The sequence below is a fragment of the Urocampus carinirostris genome, chromosome 7 (assembly GCF_059441175.1).
Source record: "Urocampus carinirostris isolate Australia breed hairy pipefish chromosome 7, RoL_Ucar_1.0, whole genome shotgun sequence".
NCBI lineage: Eukaryota > Metazoa > Chordata > Actinopteri > Syngnathiformes > Syngnathidae > Urocampus > Urocampus carinirostris.
Genome location: NC_142355.1, coordinates 10415266 through 10431218, shown reverse-complemented (window position 1 = coordinate 10431218; position 15953 = coordinate 10415266). Strand labels below are relative to the sequence as shown.

The window sequence follows — 15953 nt, the reverse complement described above, 5'->3', positions numbered from 1 at the left end:
ATACAGCATGGCTAAATCTACTATCAGTACGATAGTAAAGAATAAGGAGGCTGTGAAATCGAGTGACGCGGCTAAGGAAGTTAGCGCTATAAGCAAGCAACTGCCGCAAGTTTTGGAAGAGGTTGAAAAACTTTTGATGATTTTTCTCTCCCAACCGTCCACCAAAAAGGTAATAAATCCTATTCATAAGACTTTTTTAATTTTTACACGTTCATGTTAGCGTAATCTTTCGTACGGAAGATTACGCTAACGCGAACGTACGATTAGCCTGGGTTAGCTTCATGTTTACGTTCATGGTAAACATTCAGGGTGTTGGAAAGGATTAAAACGATTTTACATTACTTTTAATGGGAATAACGATTTCGGTGATTGAACAAATCGGTTTTCGAACAGGGTTCTGGAACGGATTATGGTCGAGAACCGAGGTTCCACTGTATAATATTTCATTTTTTATCTACAAGTTTGAAGCGGGAAATATGGCAATTTGTTAAAAAGGACTTGGGGGGTCAATACTTTTGCAAGGTACTGTATTCCAACCCCAAGCTAGATGGTTTCTTTCAAAATTGTGAAAACGTTCTATGAAATGCAATAAACGTATACACTCCGGCTCATCATTTCACAAACACACGTTTAAACCCGTTGCCTCTGAAATTGTAACTAGCGTATACACAAAGTTCAGAGAGAAGGATAGTTGTCAAGTATAAATGGAGACAAAATTGCACGTCGAATCAAAAACAAACAGGATCTAAGTTCAACACTGAAGTACGCGCATCGAGTTTTGTCTTTTACTGGGGTCCTTAAAGTGCAACACTGGACATTCAAGCAAATCAGTTGAGTTGTTTAGGTCCCTTATGTGTTCATCACACAATTTGAAACGCGACTCAACAATGAAGTAAAACCAACAGAATTCACAGGATCACATTGAAGGATTCTTTAAAACAAGTGGCTCAGGTTAGACCAGTGGTTCGGGTTTATTTCAGACAAGTATCCCAAACAATTACCGTAAATTCCAGACTACAGAGTCCGCCTGATTATAAGCAGCCTGCTCAAATTCAAGAAAGAAACTCATTTTTTGTCGTTGCACGAGCTGAAATGGATTTAAAGCCACAAGCTTTAGCAGCCATAACAATAAACTAATTTACGTCCATTTCTAATATTAATAGCCTGGCGCACATCTGACGCCATTTTCAGCTGCATCGTTATCTGCTCTGCTCTGAGTAATTTACTTCATGTTTTTTTCCAAATCCTTTTAACTATTCAAGATGGTGATTACAAACAAGAGCAGATAAATACTTCTGCGCTGAAAAAGAATGTGAATGAGGGTTGCGTTGCGTAAAATGTGAGTCTTGTATTTCCAGGGGACAGCATTGGGGCAACAATACCGTGGAAAATAGTGCCAGATTGCAACACGGAAACGTCTTTTTTTGTCGTCATTGCTGCTTGCCGTGGTATTTGACCAAAATTGCATTGGCTTGTTATCGATCCTCGAGGATTTAAAAGAACTTCAGCGACCTGAATTTGATGCTCAATTTGGATGTATAAATTGAGTGAAAAAGTAAAAATATCGTATGTTATATTCAAAGAAGTAACGTAGGGTCAAGCCTTGTGTTTTGCTGCAGTTGCGTATATGAAGAATGTTGGCAAGGTGTCAGAACTGTTTCCAGTGGACACCATGATTTTTGTATTTATAGTGCATGCGTTGTAGAAAAGAGCAGCTCGCCATTTTCCTCTCTGCCGCCGCAGGAAAAACAAAAGAATAAGCCGCACCGCATTGAAAGCCACAGAGTTTAAAACGTAGCAAAAAGTAGTGGCTTGTAGTCCGGAATTTACAGTAATCCCTTCCCCTGGCTGAAGTCATTTGGCAAACTGCGCCATTCAAAGCAAACAGGATTCTGTCAAGTTATAATCACACCTGCAGGAGCATTAGTAACAGTGAGGGCCAGTTAACTGGTACTTGGATGTTTAGTTTAGATATAATATAGTTAGGTAGTTGGATGCTTAGGTAAGCAGGAATCTACCACAACAAGTTCACATGTTGGCTCTTTCCCGCAGAATGAGCAATGTAAATACATTGATGCAATGCTAAACCCTCCATTTAGCTTCAACCCAAATCATTTTTTGCGGCTCGCTCCAGTTATATCTTATAAGATAACCGCGACAAGATGAACGGTCAGGCGAGCACTCGAAAGTGAAATTGGGGTGGAGGCGAGCGCCATTTTGTTTGGCACCGCTACCAACACATTGGAAAGGGAGGAAATTTAGTAGCAGCTCTTATGACCTCTCCCGGCTGAGAACGCTGTCCCGTTTTTGTGGCTCCGTTAGACAGCCCAGGTTTTCTTGTGACGGAAGTAGGCTTCAAATCTGTACATGGCGTATTCCTGTGAGAAAACACATTGGCAAAAAAATTAGATCAGGGGAAGTGTTCCCTCTAAGCTGCGCGCGTGCGCAATTGCGCACTGCTCGCACATTCTCAGCGCACAAGAAAATCTAGCCAGCGCACAAAAATGAGGGCTCAAAATTACTAATTAAGAAGCGACTTAAGTCAAAGTTACAGTGCATGAAGGTAAAAATACACGGGTTCCCCTGACCTTGTGTCCTAAATGCGGTATTTTGAAGTCGAGTCGAAGGAGAACGAAGTTGAGTAAAGTTAGTAGAGTTTGTCGGAGAACCGGCTTCTTCGGCTCGGCTCACTAAAAGGAACCGGCTCTTTCGGGTCCTTAACGGCTCTTCGGGTTGTTTTTGCTTCTTTAATCCCAACATGACCAAATATTATGTAAAATTATGCACAAAACAAAACTGTTTATTTTCGTTACCCTGATTTGTTATCGATCTCGTCGGTCTCTGGCGTCCTGTCCTTCCACGCCAGGCCGGCATCCTAACGTGCATGACTCCCCATTTCCCATAAAATAAAAAGCTTGTGTGAGAACGTCTCGCGATTGGGTCCTGTATCTGTTCTGGTTCTGACATTGATGCACGTCTTTATTTAGGATTACATTTTCAAAAATCTTGTTCAGTGAGTAAAGTTTGCTGAAAACCCCCAAAATAAATCAATAAAAGTTAATTGGCATTACACAAAACCAACTTTCTTATCATGTTTCTGTCCTGATAATATGTAATCAGCTATTATGCTACCTCCACACACACTGTCCGTTTAACGCTCAGAAACTTGGCATCTAGATTCAGGTCATGCCCATTTTTGCCATATAGACCAGGGGTGTCAAACTCATTTTAACTCGGGGGCCACATGATAGAACACACATTCTGTCGGGGGCCGGACTAGTAGATTAAAGATAAAGAAAAGGAGAGATCAAGAAATAAGAGAGAGAGAGAGGGAAAAGGAGAGAGGGTGGGACAAAGAAAGAAAAAGAGAGAGAGGGAGAGAGCGTGAGAAACAAAGGGGATAAAAAGAGAGGTCATGAGAGAGGAGGAAAGAAAGTGAGCGGAAGAAACAAATCCAAAGAGAAATAGAAAGACATAAGGAGATAAAAGAGAAAAGAAAGCGCCAAGTGTAGGAAGAGAAAAAGAGAAAAGGAAAAAAGGAAGTTAGAGGAAAAGAAGTTAAAAAGACACAGAGAGAAAGAGACAAAGAGCAACAGAAGAAGAGAAAGAGAGACAGAGAGTGAAAGAGACAGAGACAGAGAGCGGGAGGAAAGGGGTGGGAGAGAGAGAGAGAGAGAGAGAGAGAGAGAGAGAGAGAGAGAGAGAGAGAGAGAGAGAGAGAGAGAGAGAAAATAAATACAAGTACAGTGTCTTTGTTTGAGAACCCTGGCTTTGGCAACATCAAGTTGACATTTTTCAACTTGCAGCTCATTTCTCTCTTGCGCTTCTTTGAGTGTTGTCTCGCGGGCCGGATTCAATCCCTTAGCGGGCCTGATCTGGCCCGCGGGCCGCCTGTTTAACACCTATGATCCAGACCATCAACTGCAACAGCTGCAGGACAAGGAACGCAACCTCCACGTGGTGTCCTGTGGACGGCCACATGGCCGACGAATGCGTCTCCCACCCGCTACACGAACGCTTCGGTACAAGTTACCCAAAGCTGACCTCATCCGCTTTCGGAGCGGCCAATTCGCGGAACTCGTAACACAACCGAAGCGTTCCATGTCGTTCCTAAAGATCATCTTTAGACGACTTGAAGCGATCTAACAACAACTGCAACAGCTGACTCACAAATTCGACAAACTGATGAACATTAGACCTCAAACAGAAGCTGGCTGCAAACACTTTGACATGGTGGCGTGTCAAGGCAACTTGACATGACCTTTGCCGACTGGTTTCCAACTAATAAAACGTAAGAACCAATTCTATCCGCTGTTTATTTTGCAGAGTTTTTGCCTAATAAAAGTGTACCGTATTTTCCGCACTACAAGAAGCCTTTATTTTTTTCAAAAGCTGACCATGCGCCTTATAATTCAGTGCGCCTTATATATGGATCAATATTAAGTTGCAAAGTCTTGCAACTAAGGCAAGCAGCCGCCGACTAGATTTTCCCCCGAAGGCTGCGGTGTATGCTGGGATTTATATACCGGTGTTTCATTTCCTAACCAATGTGTCAATCATCATTTGAATCAGTCACTATTGGCTAAAGTTATTCGACGGTAAAGGGGGCGGATCCTTTTTTATCATTTACAGGCTCACATAGGCTAAAGGGGCGAAACAAAGCCTGCAATTGGCTGAAAAAGATGAATGTGAATTACACGTTGGGTTGCACTACGGCATAGAGAAAACATTTTCTAATATTCTGTATTTGTAAATATTTTTCTCTCCTGGATTTAATACACTCACGCTTGTAAGAAGACCAAGGTTATGTATCATTATTGAACGTGATGGCTGCAAGAGAACTTAGGTGAGCTATGCGGCTTTATATTTTCCCGGTATCTTGTTTTAGAACGATCTTGATGTTGCTGTGATGAGTTGAGTGAATTAAACTCAATTCCAAGTGTTTATTGTCATATGCACAGTAAAGAACCCTGTTTCCCTGCACAATAAAATTCTTACTTTGCTGTCCACACCGTTGCCAGCAAAAAATAAAATGGAAACTAAGAAATGTTTGGCATTTCTGGAAACCCAAGACTTTAACCTTCCGAATGATATTTGGAACGATGCATTTGAGTGTTTGGTGACATCGTACAGACACTGTTTCCGTACATGTCTGAGACACGTATTTGCTTCTTTGCAAGCTTTCGGAATGTTAAGGGGGTAGTCTGGTGCGCCTTATGTATGGAAAATATAGGACCAAAAACTATTTTTTGGGGGCGCGCCCCATAACCCGGTGCGCCTTATAGTGCGGAAAATACGGTAAATCACGTTTCTCACCAGATATCCGAACTTGATGGTGGACAGACGAGCCTGGATGATAGACCACAATCCCCAAAAGAAGTGGGATGCGAGGGCGAACCTGTTGTCCAGAGCAAAGAACACATGGGTCATGCAAGTCAAATTCAGTTTGGCTCTAGGGCGAGATACGGACTTTCGGTTCTAAGTCAGACTGGATCAGTAAAAGGATGTTAACTCCAAATTTTTGCTTTGTTTTACAGTGCTATGCTTTACTATTAAGCCTACATTAGTCGCGTAACCCACATATGATAATAACGTATGATAATGATCCTTTCTATACACATTTACAAAAATAGAAAGTTTGGAATTGAATGTGAAAAAATGCTTTATCTTAACAGCTGAGTGAATGTAGTTTTACACCTGAACCAATTCACCACGATAAACAAACTGAAGTGGGAGCGGCGAAAAAAAATATTTATATATTTGTTTATTTTTTTGAACACACATCAAACAAGAAAAGTGACAAATTTGCATTGTTGGGGAATATCAGCCATGACCAAGTCATTTTAGAAGTCCAGTCTTCATTGTGTGCTTTTCTATAGTCTTCTATTTCTAATTTCTCATCAATCTAATTATTATACAAAAAGTTAAAATTGTTTTGTATTTCAGAATGTAATTTTTGTACATCTGTATATATTTAATTCTATATTTGGCGTCTTTCTCAGGGATCTCCTGCTTCTCTTTTAGTTTGTATTTTTCATACGTAAAAAAAATTAAAGATAATTTCGTATTTCATAGTTTACTGGTTGTGGTCCTGAAACTTAAATATTTTTTAATTTAACACACTCTGTTCAGTGTTTTAATGGGATCTTCTGTCACTTGACAGTTGCTTGACAGGTTTATGTCATAGCCCTTAATCACAGACCATGGAATATTACAGACTATAAATTATTATTACAATATCCCCTGATATGAAAACATTAGTATAAAGTTACAAGTATAAATTAGTTAAGTGTTTACTACAAAGTGACAAACAGCTATTATAATATAGTAGTAGATGTTTTAAATTATTAATTCATTTTGTCTTTGTTTAACTCAAGGCTAACACATCAACCTTCCTTTTAGTCATCATCCTTCCGATCTCCTCTTTCTTCCACCGTGTCCGCTGCATCCTTCGTAATAGTGCAACTATAAGTGAGGGTAGCGAGGGACTTTGGATCCTCCGCCCCTCTATCTTTGCCTTGCCCTAAGGCTATCTCTTAGGGAGTAAAGATAGAGAGGAGAGGATCCCCAGTCCCCTCGCTCCCTCCACTTTAGTTGCCTCTTACGAAATGCAGCGGACCACGGTGGAAGAATTCTCACACCTCCCAGAAGGAGAGGTCCCCTCACCACAGTAATAGGTGATAGGAATGAGTGGAGAGGTGATGTGAAAGGATAGCGGGATGTTTAGACGTGTTCTAAGGGATGGGCTGGGCACCTGTAAGATGCGGCAGGGGTAAACCAGTGAAAGCTGTTGGGCCCTGTTGTTGAACAGAAGAGTGTGTTGTGTCACCCTGAACCGCACGGGTACCCCCACACGGAATGTTAAGGGGGGTAGTCTGGTGCGCCTTATGTATGGAAAATATAGGACCAAAGACTATATTTTCCACAGACTATTGTAAATATTTTGCAATATTTTATTGGCCGCTTTCTCGTGTCCCGTTTCATCTGGATGGACGAAAGCATGACCAACTTGGGTGCCGAGGTGCTTAACTTGTTTGGGTGTTTGGGCATTTGGGTCGGCCATGGTCCTCAAATCTTTTTGTGTGTGTTTTTTGCTACTTTTCCCTTTTTTTATTTTCTTTGTTTATTGTGTATGTGTTTGTCTTGCGTTTGTCTTGCTGTCCGTCACCCATCTCGAGGGATATGACCAGGGTAGATAGATAGATGGATAAAATTCATTTTGTGCATGTTTTATTATTAGACTTTGTTGATGGTGGTGAGTGACATGAATAATAATAATAATAATAAAATACATATTCAATGTCAAAATGTGTAAACAATGACTATTTCTGTAATAATGTTGCTCATGCTTCGCACCCTTACAGTTGATACGTTTGGCCATGAATATGGGGTTACCTACTCATGAAAACGATTATTTCGGACTTGGTCCAAAAACCCAAATTCTATTCTCAATCGGACTATTCCCCTGCATGTAAACATATCAATTCACTTACCTGTTGACCTCCATCCAGACCTCCTCCTTCATTTTCTTTTGGTCCTCGTGATTTAAAGTGCTAAATCCTTCATCAGATGCACGTAGGTAATTTTCAATAAAGTGGAGCTGAACAGAGACATTGCAAGTTTGATTAGTGAAGAGAGTTTTTGATGCCAAAAGTTTAGGGAATAAAACGTTTGACTTGAGCTTACACACCTGCTGAGCCTTGGACGGATAAGCCTGAGAATTCACTTTAAAAAAAGGAAACTCGTCATAGTTGTAATCATACATCCACTCACAGAAGTGGTTGCCAATGTCAAATCCCCTTCAAAAAAATGGGAAAAAATACATTAGTTAATTTAAATATTTTTTATGTAACACATGACAATAATTTTGGTAAACTCCTCAAACACAATAGGTAAAACTGATGAATTCGATCAGTTTGTCAGTTGTCAGTCAGGTTTAAACACATTACTGCAGTCCTCTATTATAGCAGGGAATAAACAAAATGTGTTTCAAACAGGGTTGGGTAGGATGACTTTAACTTGATTACTTTCAATTACTTTTGGATTACTCCAATACCAAATATGCTGATAAGAGACAAAAGAAACTAAATATGAATACAATTACTAAATTTTGTACAGGCTTGGGGAGTTACGGAATACATGGAACGGCAAAAAATGATGTTGGCAAACTTGTTTGGATTTATTTTCATTTTGTTTCTGTCGCATTTGATGTTAGTTTTGCCGGAGATCAAAGAGATCAAAGCCAGGAGAGAAAGCTTACCACGTGTTGTGAGTCATAATTTTATTCATATTTAGTTTATTTTGTCTTTTATTAGCATATTTGCTATTGGAGTAATCCAAAAGTAATTGAAAGTAATCAAGTTAAAGTAACCCTACCCAACCCTGGTTTCAAACGTTGTTACTAAACCAAAAATAATGGATAAATAAAAGCACATTTCCATGTTTTTGTTTCACCATTCAAGGAGTGCAAAAAATATTTTGTTTTTCTGACGAGTTATCTCTTTGTTGTTAAGATTCCCTGCACGGAAGCCCTGTGGCTTATCGCTAGAAACATCAACAGAAGCACAGCAGGTGTACTGTAAGTAATCCTTTCCAAAACCAGTGGAACGGCACTGTTGTTTCCTATGTTTTGTTGTACAGTAAACGGAACAGATTCTGTTTTCAGATCTACTTGGTATTACAATAAAAAAATCGCACAAATCCCAACTTTATTTAGTCAAATCTTCTTCAAGTAAGCAAAAATGTCAGAGCTAGATGGTGGGCGTTTGCGATTACTCTTGTGTTTGATCTCAGGTTATTGTTTGATCTTATGAAAACGCCAGATGAGAGAGCATTCTGCATGTAAAAATCTAACCATTGTGAAGATAAAAATTATGTGAGCAAAATAATTCAAAGTCAACAAACAGGTTTTTACCCTTATGGACAACATTTCTAAGCACTGCACTACCATAGAAGGGATTCGATGTGGGGCCTCACTATTGCAGATGCTATGGCGCTATTGGCTTTCTCAACTCGTAATCTTCCACTCTCATTGAAGCTACTCACAGCCGAGTGTGAAGCGGCTGAATTGAAGATCAGCACTTCTACATAAGTTTGATACCACGGTTCTCATCTGGAAGAGGGTGGCATGCCCTGTCAGAGTGAGATCCTGACCCAAGGGCAGGACTGAATGGCATCATCTGGACCTTGTACCGGTTTGCCGTGGTCAAGAAGGAGCTGAGCCTAAAGGCAAAGTTCTCGATTACCAGTCCTACCTTCACCTTTGCTCACAAACTATGGGTTGTGACCGAAAGAACAAGACCCCGGATGCAATTGGTTGAAATTACGCCCGTGACCCAACCCCAAATAAATAGAAAAGAATGGATGGATGCACAAAGGCCCAAAACAAGAGAGAACACAGAGAGAAACCCTCAAAACCACCAAGAGGCTAAAGCATATGTGAAGATATTTATGAATTTGCAAAGTTATTGGAATTAAATAACAAATCTAAGATGTATTTTTGGAAGTCAACCCAAAAATGACCACTTATGATCATTAGCAACTGAAGGTGAAAATGTCAACGTCCATTCCTCGGCACCAACTCTCAATATGTCTGCCCCAAGGAAACTATTCAAATGGGTGGTTTTTGCTTCTTAACTCTTATTCTAGAATGACAGCATTAATAAAAAATAATTACATCTGTCCAATTATTTCGCTTAATTAGAAAGTGAGTAGGTTTAAGCAGAAATAGCTCTACCCAGAGTGTTTTTAAGCAAACAACATAAACAAAAATTTGACCTGACCTATTCATCTTTTGACACAAAATAGAAATGTCTACTATTCATATACTTTGATTGCAATTTAATAAAGGGACATCAATCAGTGAAAGCCTTTGCTAAATAATGATTTCCCGTCCCATGATGTCATCATTTGCTATTATTTGTTTCACTTGATGGTATTTACATGGGGAGCATTAATTAAGAAACTAGGACTGAGGATTTGATGACACCACGGCTTTATTCTCTCGGCTTTTTGCTACTAAATAGGTAATGTGTCTGTGGACAAAAATACAGGATGCTGTATGCAAAAAGTAAAGGGCATGAGCATTTTGAGACACATTCTGCTCGATAGTCCAACAGAGTGGGAGCTGAAAGTTTTCAGGTCGTTGGTGTGTTTTGTATCATTTTTGTGTAGGATGATCCACGAGAATAGCATATAAGTAGCTAGCCGGCTGAATGGGGAGGGCAGCTGGAGGATAGGACAAAAGGACTGTGTGAGAAAATATAACCATTGTCTCTCTGCTATTCGTTGTTCACCAAGCTATTCCGTCGACAACGATAAATATGCTCTCAAGGAGAAGTCTGGGTCATCCTAAAAATAACATAGCAAGTGACAGTGTGTAATAATTTACCACCAATGCACCATAAAAAACTGGAGCTGTTTGTTGGAAGAACTTCGCAAAATTCGTAAGCTTAAATCCAAATCTTTAGTCGGAAAAGGAGTTTCAGTATGAGAAAGGACATAAAAGTACTGTGAATCCCCTCGAGAAACAACGAAAGACTGAGCGAATTGGATCCGACCAGAGCCGGTAAAAAGAGCGGCTTGCTCCAGCCAAAATAACCGTTCCTGTTAACTAATAAAATGTGAAAATTCTTGTTAACTTTGAGTCACTCAAATTAAGTTAATCGGTCACGGGCTGGTTCGGGCTTTTATACCCAAGGGCCGCATCGGGTTGGGCTAGCTTTTTTTTGGCCCAATCTTATCTCTAATGGTATTTGAAGAAAGCTATTTTGAAACTGAAGACAAATTTTATTAGGGTTATTTTATTGAATACCTCGGATGGGATCAAATACACTATATGAACTTGAGAAACTTTACAAGGGAAATGGGTTGGTTCGTTTATTACTACAGTTTTTTATATTTGACGTGTTGATGGAGAATGTTTGTAATTGATTTTTGTGAAGAAATCAGATCGGTAAATGTAAACAACACGCGTGGCTCAGCAGCCTCATTCCAACACAACATTTCGATATTTCCAAGAAAACCAGTGCGTGAGGTCTCGACTACTATTAAATCAATATTGTTGTGTGGTACCCATGGGCGTAACCAGCCTGTTTTGGGGGATTCTCATGCACCCCAAAAGTTATAACATTTAAAAAAAAAATCCTCAATAAAAGATTGACTAGGCTTGAATATGATGAAAAATACTAGATTAAGAAAAGTAAAACAAAACAGAAATATGATTCAGTCCATTTGATACCAAGCACTAATCTCTTAAAAACATTCAATTCAGAATAAAAATTAAGACATATTCTGAAAATTTGGTATTTTCTCCTTATCGGTGGACCACGTTATCGTCACATTTTGTAGACATTTTCTATAATCAATTTACTGTTAAAAAAAGTTATGAATTGAAACGGATTTTTCTGATACTGAATTCTTATCTTTTTGGTAGTAAAAGCAGCTTGTGTTTGAAAAAACAGAGGTAGACTTTTTATTTATTATTTTATTATTTATTACTTATTTAAATGGCAAAAAAATAATATTTCTTTCAATCAGCCGGACACTCTGGGTGCTCAGCACCCCCAAAGCTCTGAACCTAAAACTGCCTCTGGTGGTACACATTGTAGTCTGGGATCCGTAACACACAGACTAAAAGCACAAGGGATCTGCGTATCAGTCAGCAGATTTTTATTCCAAGAAATATGAAACGCATACCTGTGAACCTTATACAATTTTGTCATATTTTATTGAAAATGTTGCTAGAATAGTTGAACATGATCATATAGATATACTCATATACTTTTTACTCAACATGGGATTTTTTTTGCCCTATGATTAGAAAAGTTACTGGTATTTTCGCTCCTTAGCTGCACTTCCAGTTCTATTGGAAACACATAGCTGAACCATCAGTTCTATAGAGAACTAAGCATTACATCCACTTTAGCAGCAAGTTTTCGGCCACTATCAATTGGGCAGTTGCTTTTTTGGACAAGTCTCCAGGAACATGCTGCGATGCTTCGCTGCAATGGACGCTGTTTTGAGTGTGTGCTTAACTAACCATGAGTGAGTGCATTTATCGATCTTCCGTTTCTTCTACAATATGAGATTACGCTCCCATCCGAGATTTGGTTGCACTTGTGGATTAGTTTGTTTCCATGATTACTTCTGATAGCGTATTATAAATTGAAGATTGACATTCAAGCATCTGATAGAACAGTAATTTAATAAAATTCTGCCCCATACCCCGAACCTCCCCAAAAAAATACGATTGAGAGGGAAAATATAATTGACCTTTACATGTTTTAGTCATCAAGGGTTGACAGATATAAAAAGGGTTCTAATCTTTTAAATATGATGTGGAAAAGAGAAGTTGGAGACTGAGAGGGAGTTATTTGAACTTTGATAGACTCATGTTAAAGTGTTTCAGGCACATTACACCTCTTGGAAAGATTGACGATAAACATCCTGTCACATGCATTGGCACATGTACGTTTATCGATTTGTTTCAAATCAATGTCAGTGACATAAACAGAGCTGTTGTGCCATGATAGTTTATGGTGCAACAACCGTATAGTGTATGGCAGGGAAATTGATCAAATTCTGTTGCAACTAGACACTTGCATCTCTTGTTTTTACTGTATAATGAGGGGAGAGTGTGTACACATACCTATAATTATAGCTGCTATACTCAAAGTCAATGAGCATCAGCTTCTGTTTGTCCGACTGTTGGTGGTCCTTAAGTAGCAAGATGTTTCCTGAAGCAAAAAGAAAAGGTGAAAAAAAAAACCACAATTGTTTTACATTTTGGTCGGTTTGTCATCTTATATAGTGTACAAATTGCAGAATTATACCTTCTTGACAGTCATTGTGACAAAACACCACCGGTGAGTTGATGGACTCCAGCATACACCTGAGCATGGACACAAGAAGGTCAGCAGACAACAAACTTGAAGATTGTTTTATACTACTGACTGGCAACAAACGTAATAAAAGTTGTAATTGTTAACTTCAGACCGGAAAATATAAAGCCATAATGCAGTATAACGTAGTCTCTGAGGTCCGTTTCGCAAAGGGGTTTCGTTTTGGGGAATGGCAAACATGAGATGAGAGCGTCTTTCTCCTTTCTTTATAGACATTTTGTGATTAAGGTCTATACAAGTAAATGTGACTTGACTTTTGTCGGTCTGTCTGTCTGTCTTACTTTTGAGACATTTTGTGATTAAGGGCTATACCAGTAATTATGATTTCACTTCGTTTTTTTCCTTCCATCTTTTCTCCTTTCCCTCCTTTCCTTATTCCCCTTCCTTCCTTCCTTCCCTTCTTCATTTCTCCCTCCTTCCTTCCTTCCTTCCTTCCTTCCTTTTCTTTCTTTTTTGTTCGGATGTATTTTATCTATTTATCTATAAAAATGTTACTCTGAGTTTGTGAATTTCTTTCTTAAATGTTGCTTGTATCATAAAATAAAGCTGTAGCGTGTTTAAACATATGTAAAAACAGCTGGTATTTTGTATTTTTTGTGCAAACCATCATTTTCCAATGACCTGCAATAAAAAAACAGCTACGGTAACAATTGATTTAATTAGGAGACATGCATGTACCAAATATGTCTTACCCTTATTTTGGGTCAAATAAAGCTGATTGCTATCGCCTACCTGAGCATGTACACTTTATGGCGAAGCTAGTTTCTGATTGATAAAAAAATTCCAATGGTGCGGTAAATACACTCCGGATGGCCTTCACCCGTACACCTCTGTGGGTGATATTTTAGTGCGACACAGCTGGCATGAAGTGATGCTTTTATCTCATGTTCTGCAATTAACGTTGCAGAAGGAGAACTGTTCGACACATTTGCACTTGAATGAGAAGCTGTCCGCTGAAAAGGTCCTGTGGGAAATAACATTTTGCTCCTTAGTTCAGTGTTTTGTGACATTTTAATAATCGAAATTTGGACGTTTATGGATTGGTAAATATTGGTTCAAGTCAAAATCGTGACGCATCAAAAACTGTCCTGCACTCCTAACCCCAGGCGATTGAAATTACCCAGTTGATATACTCCATTTTTTCCTCCTTGTGTTAGTTTAGTTATTTAACACAGCAGTGCTCTTTCTCGAATTGACATCTACTTAAAGGAAGGATTTTCTCTCATGTAACAACATCAGGCTAAGAACAACATACTTCAGCCAATCCATCTCCTGTAGCAGGTTGTAGCTCAGCAAGCGGTTGAAATGGCGCAACTGAGATTCTCGAGTGAAGTTGAGCCTCATGACTTGGCTTAAATACCTGAAAACAAATGCAAGAAGACAAGTGCATTCACTCCTGGTGTAAAGAAGGTAGTTTGAGTGAAATGTAGAAATACATTTATGATATTGTATTGGATCAATATTAGTATTGGCGATACCCAGGGCTGCAATATGACCGTTGTCTCAGGAGTGAAACCGTCGTAATGAGGCATCCCTAGTGAAACCATAACCTTAATGAACATACTGCGGCGTGATGTATTTCTAACAAATATGGAATAGCATTATTAACATTTGTTTTAGTTTTGTATTACTGTCAATCATTTATGAAATGTATTCTGTTGCATTCTGTTCAACACCACTACAACAACTACATTGCATGTCATAAAACCGTATTTTGGAACTTTCCACAGAGAAAAGTGTACCGGAATGATGGACTTTGTCACGACACACGGACAGTAAAAAAGCAACGTAATCCTAGCAAACTTCTACTTGACAAGATTTTAGGTCAATTCCAACGTAGGTATGTCATAAGAACTTATCGCAATCGGGACGTGTTATCTTTAAAAGTGGGGAATGTTGACTTTAGGGTGGAAAAAAGTAGTGCAGTCTGTGTTTGCTGATTGTATAAACACAAAAACTGGGTTGACAAATAAAGAGAAGGCAGGATGTGTAGTTAGAGGGAACATTTTTTCAAAGTTCCGCTCTGGAATTATGCAATATCGGAAAACTATTGGACATGCATGCAATACTTGTTATATCACCTTAGCCTTTGTTACAAATAATATCAGTGTACAGCTTTCATGTTGGTACAAATATTGGAATACTATTTAACAATTTCCTAATAAAGTTTCAGCTAAAGCCTCATAGTGTGACAAATACAATTGAATTAATATCACAGTCTTAGATGTTTTAGGTAAATATTTCAAGGACACATCTTCATACAAAGAGAGAAAGTTGATATATCTGCTTTATAGTGGCTGCTGGGTCTGATAAGTACTTCATTATAAGGACAGTGTGAGGAAACTTTAGCCCAAGGGGTCCCAACTGAATTGGCAGAAAGCCCACTGATCTGATCATCCCAGATAAATAGGGTCCAGGCATGATAAACAAAGGTAAAAATTTGTGGAATTGAGCAAAGCAGAGGTCAAATTGAAGTAAAAAAAAAATGTCGAGTTTCACATTTCTTCCAAAATACTCGATATAACATCCCTGTTTTCATGTCCTAGTGGCCAAAGGTCGAACATGTTAGTTTAAGAGTATTGAAACGATTAATCTTATAAACGATCTGTCATCGACATTTAGTATTTAATGGTTCACCTTTCAATGGCTACATTCAAATTTTCAGACACGGTTTAAGCTACAATGCACAAGATGTTCCATATAAACGTCAACTTTCTCGTGATCTGACTGTCAGATCACCAAAAGCTGAGCACTGTGACCTACATTTATTGATTCCGTTCACACAGCTCTTTTGACGGCACAGTCCAAAAGTGAGTGAATACCCTCCGATTGCAGAAGAACAATTCACAATGGAGATTTAAGCACTGACTCTAACACAGAATTCCGAGTTACACCACCCTGAGATAGAATACAGTGACTTTGTGGTTTCGGGGGCGCAAATTGGAGTGAGTCAATTCAAGTCAGTGTAATTTTAACTGGATAACCGGTGCTTGGTAATGACGACGTTAATGTGACCTCAATTCAACGAGTCAGCCTCCAAATTATGCATGG

At 39.0% G+C, this 15953-nt stretch overlaps 1 protein-coding gene across 1 annotated transcript in view; it reads right to left on the bottom strand.

The window, feature by feature from the left end:
• Positions 1–947: 947 nt before the first annotated feature.
• Positions 948–15953, bottom strand: part of chka (choline kinase alpha) — a 29863-nt gene continuing 14857 nt past the window's right edge. Inside the window, exons 6-12 of the mRNA XM_088339707.1 lie at positions 14158–14262; positions 12834–12892; positions 12650–12737; positions 7691–7799; positions 7494–7600; positions 5317–5398; positions 948–2378 (exon numbers count right to left, since the gene is read on the bottom strand). Of these exons, the coding sequence (XP_088195833.1) occupies positions 2319–2378; positions 5317–5398; positions 7494–7600; positions 7691–7799; positions 12650–12737; positions 12834–12892; positions 14158–14262 (610 nt within the window). The 3' untranslated portion in view covers positions 948–2318. The remainder of the gene's footprint in view (positions 2379–5316; positions 5399–7493; positions 7601–7690; positions 7800–12649; positions 12738–12833; positions 12893–14157; positions 14263–15953) is intronic.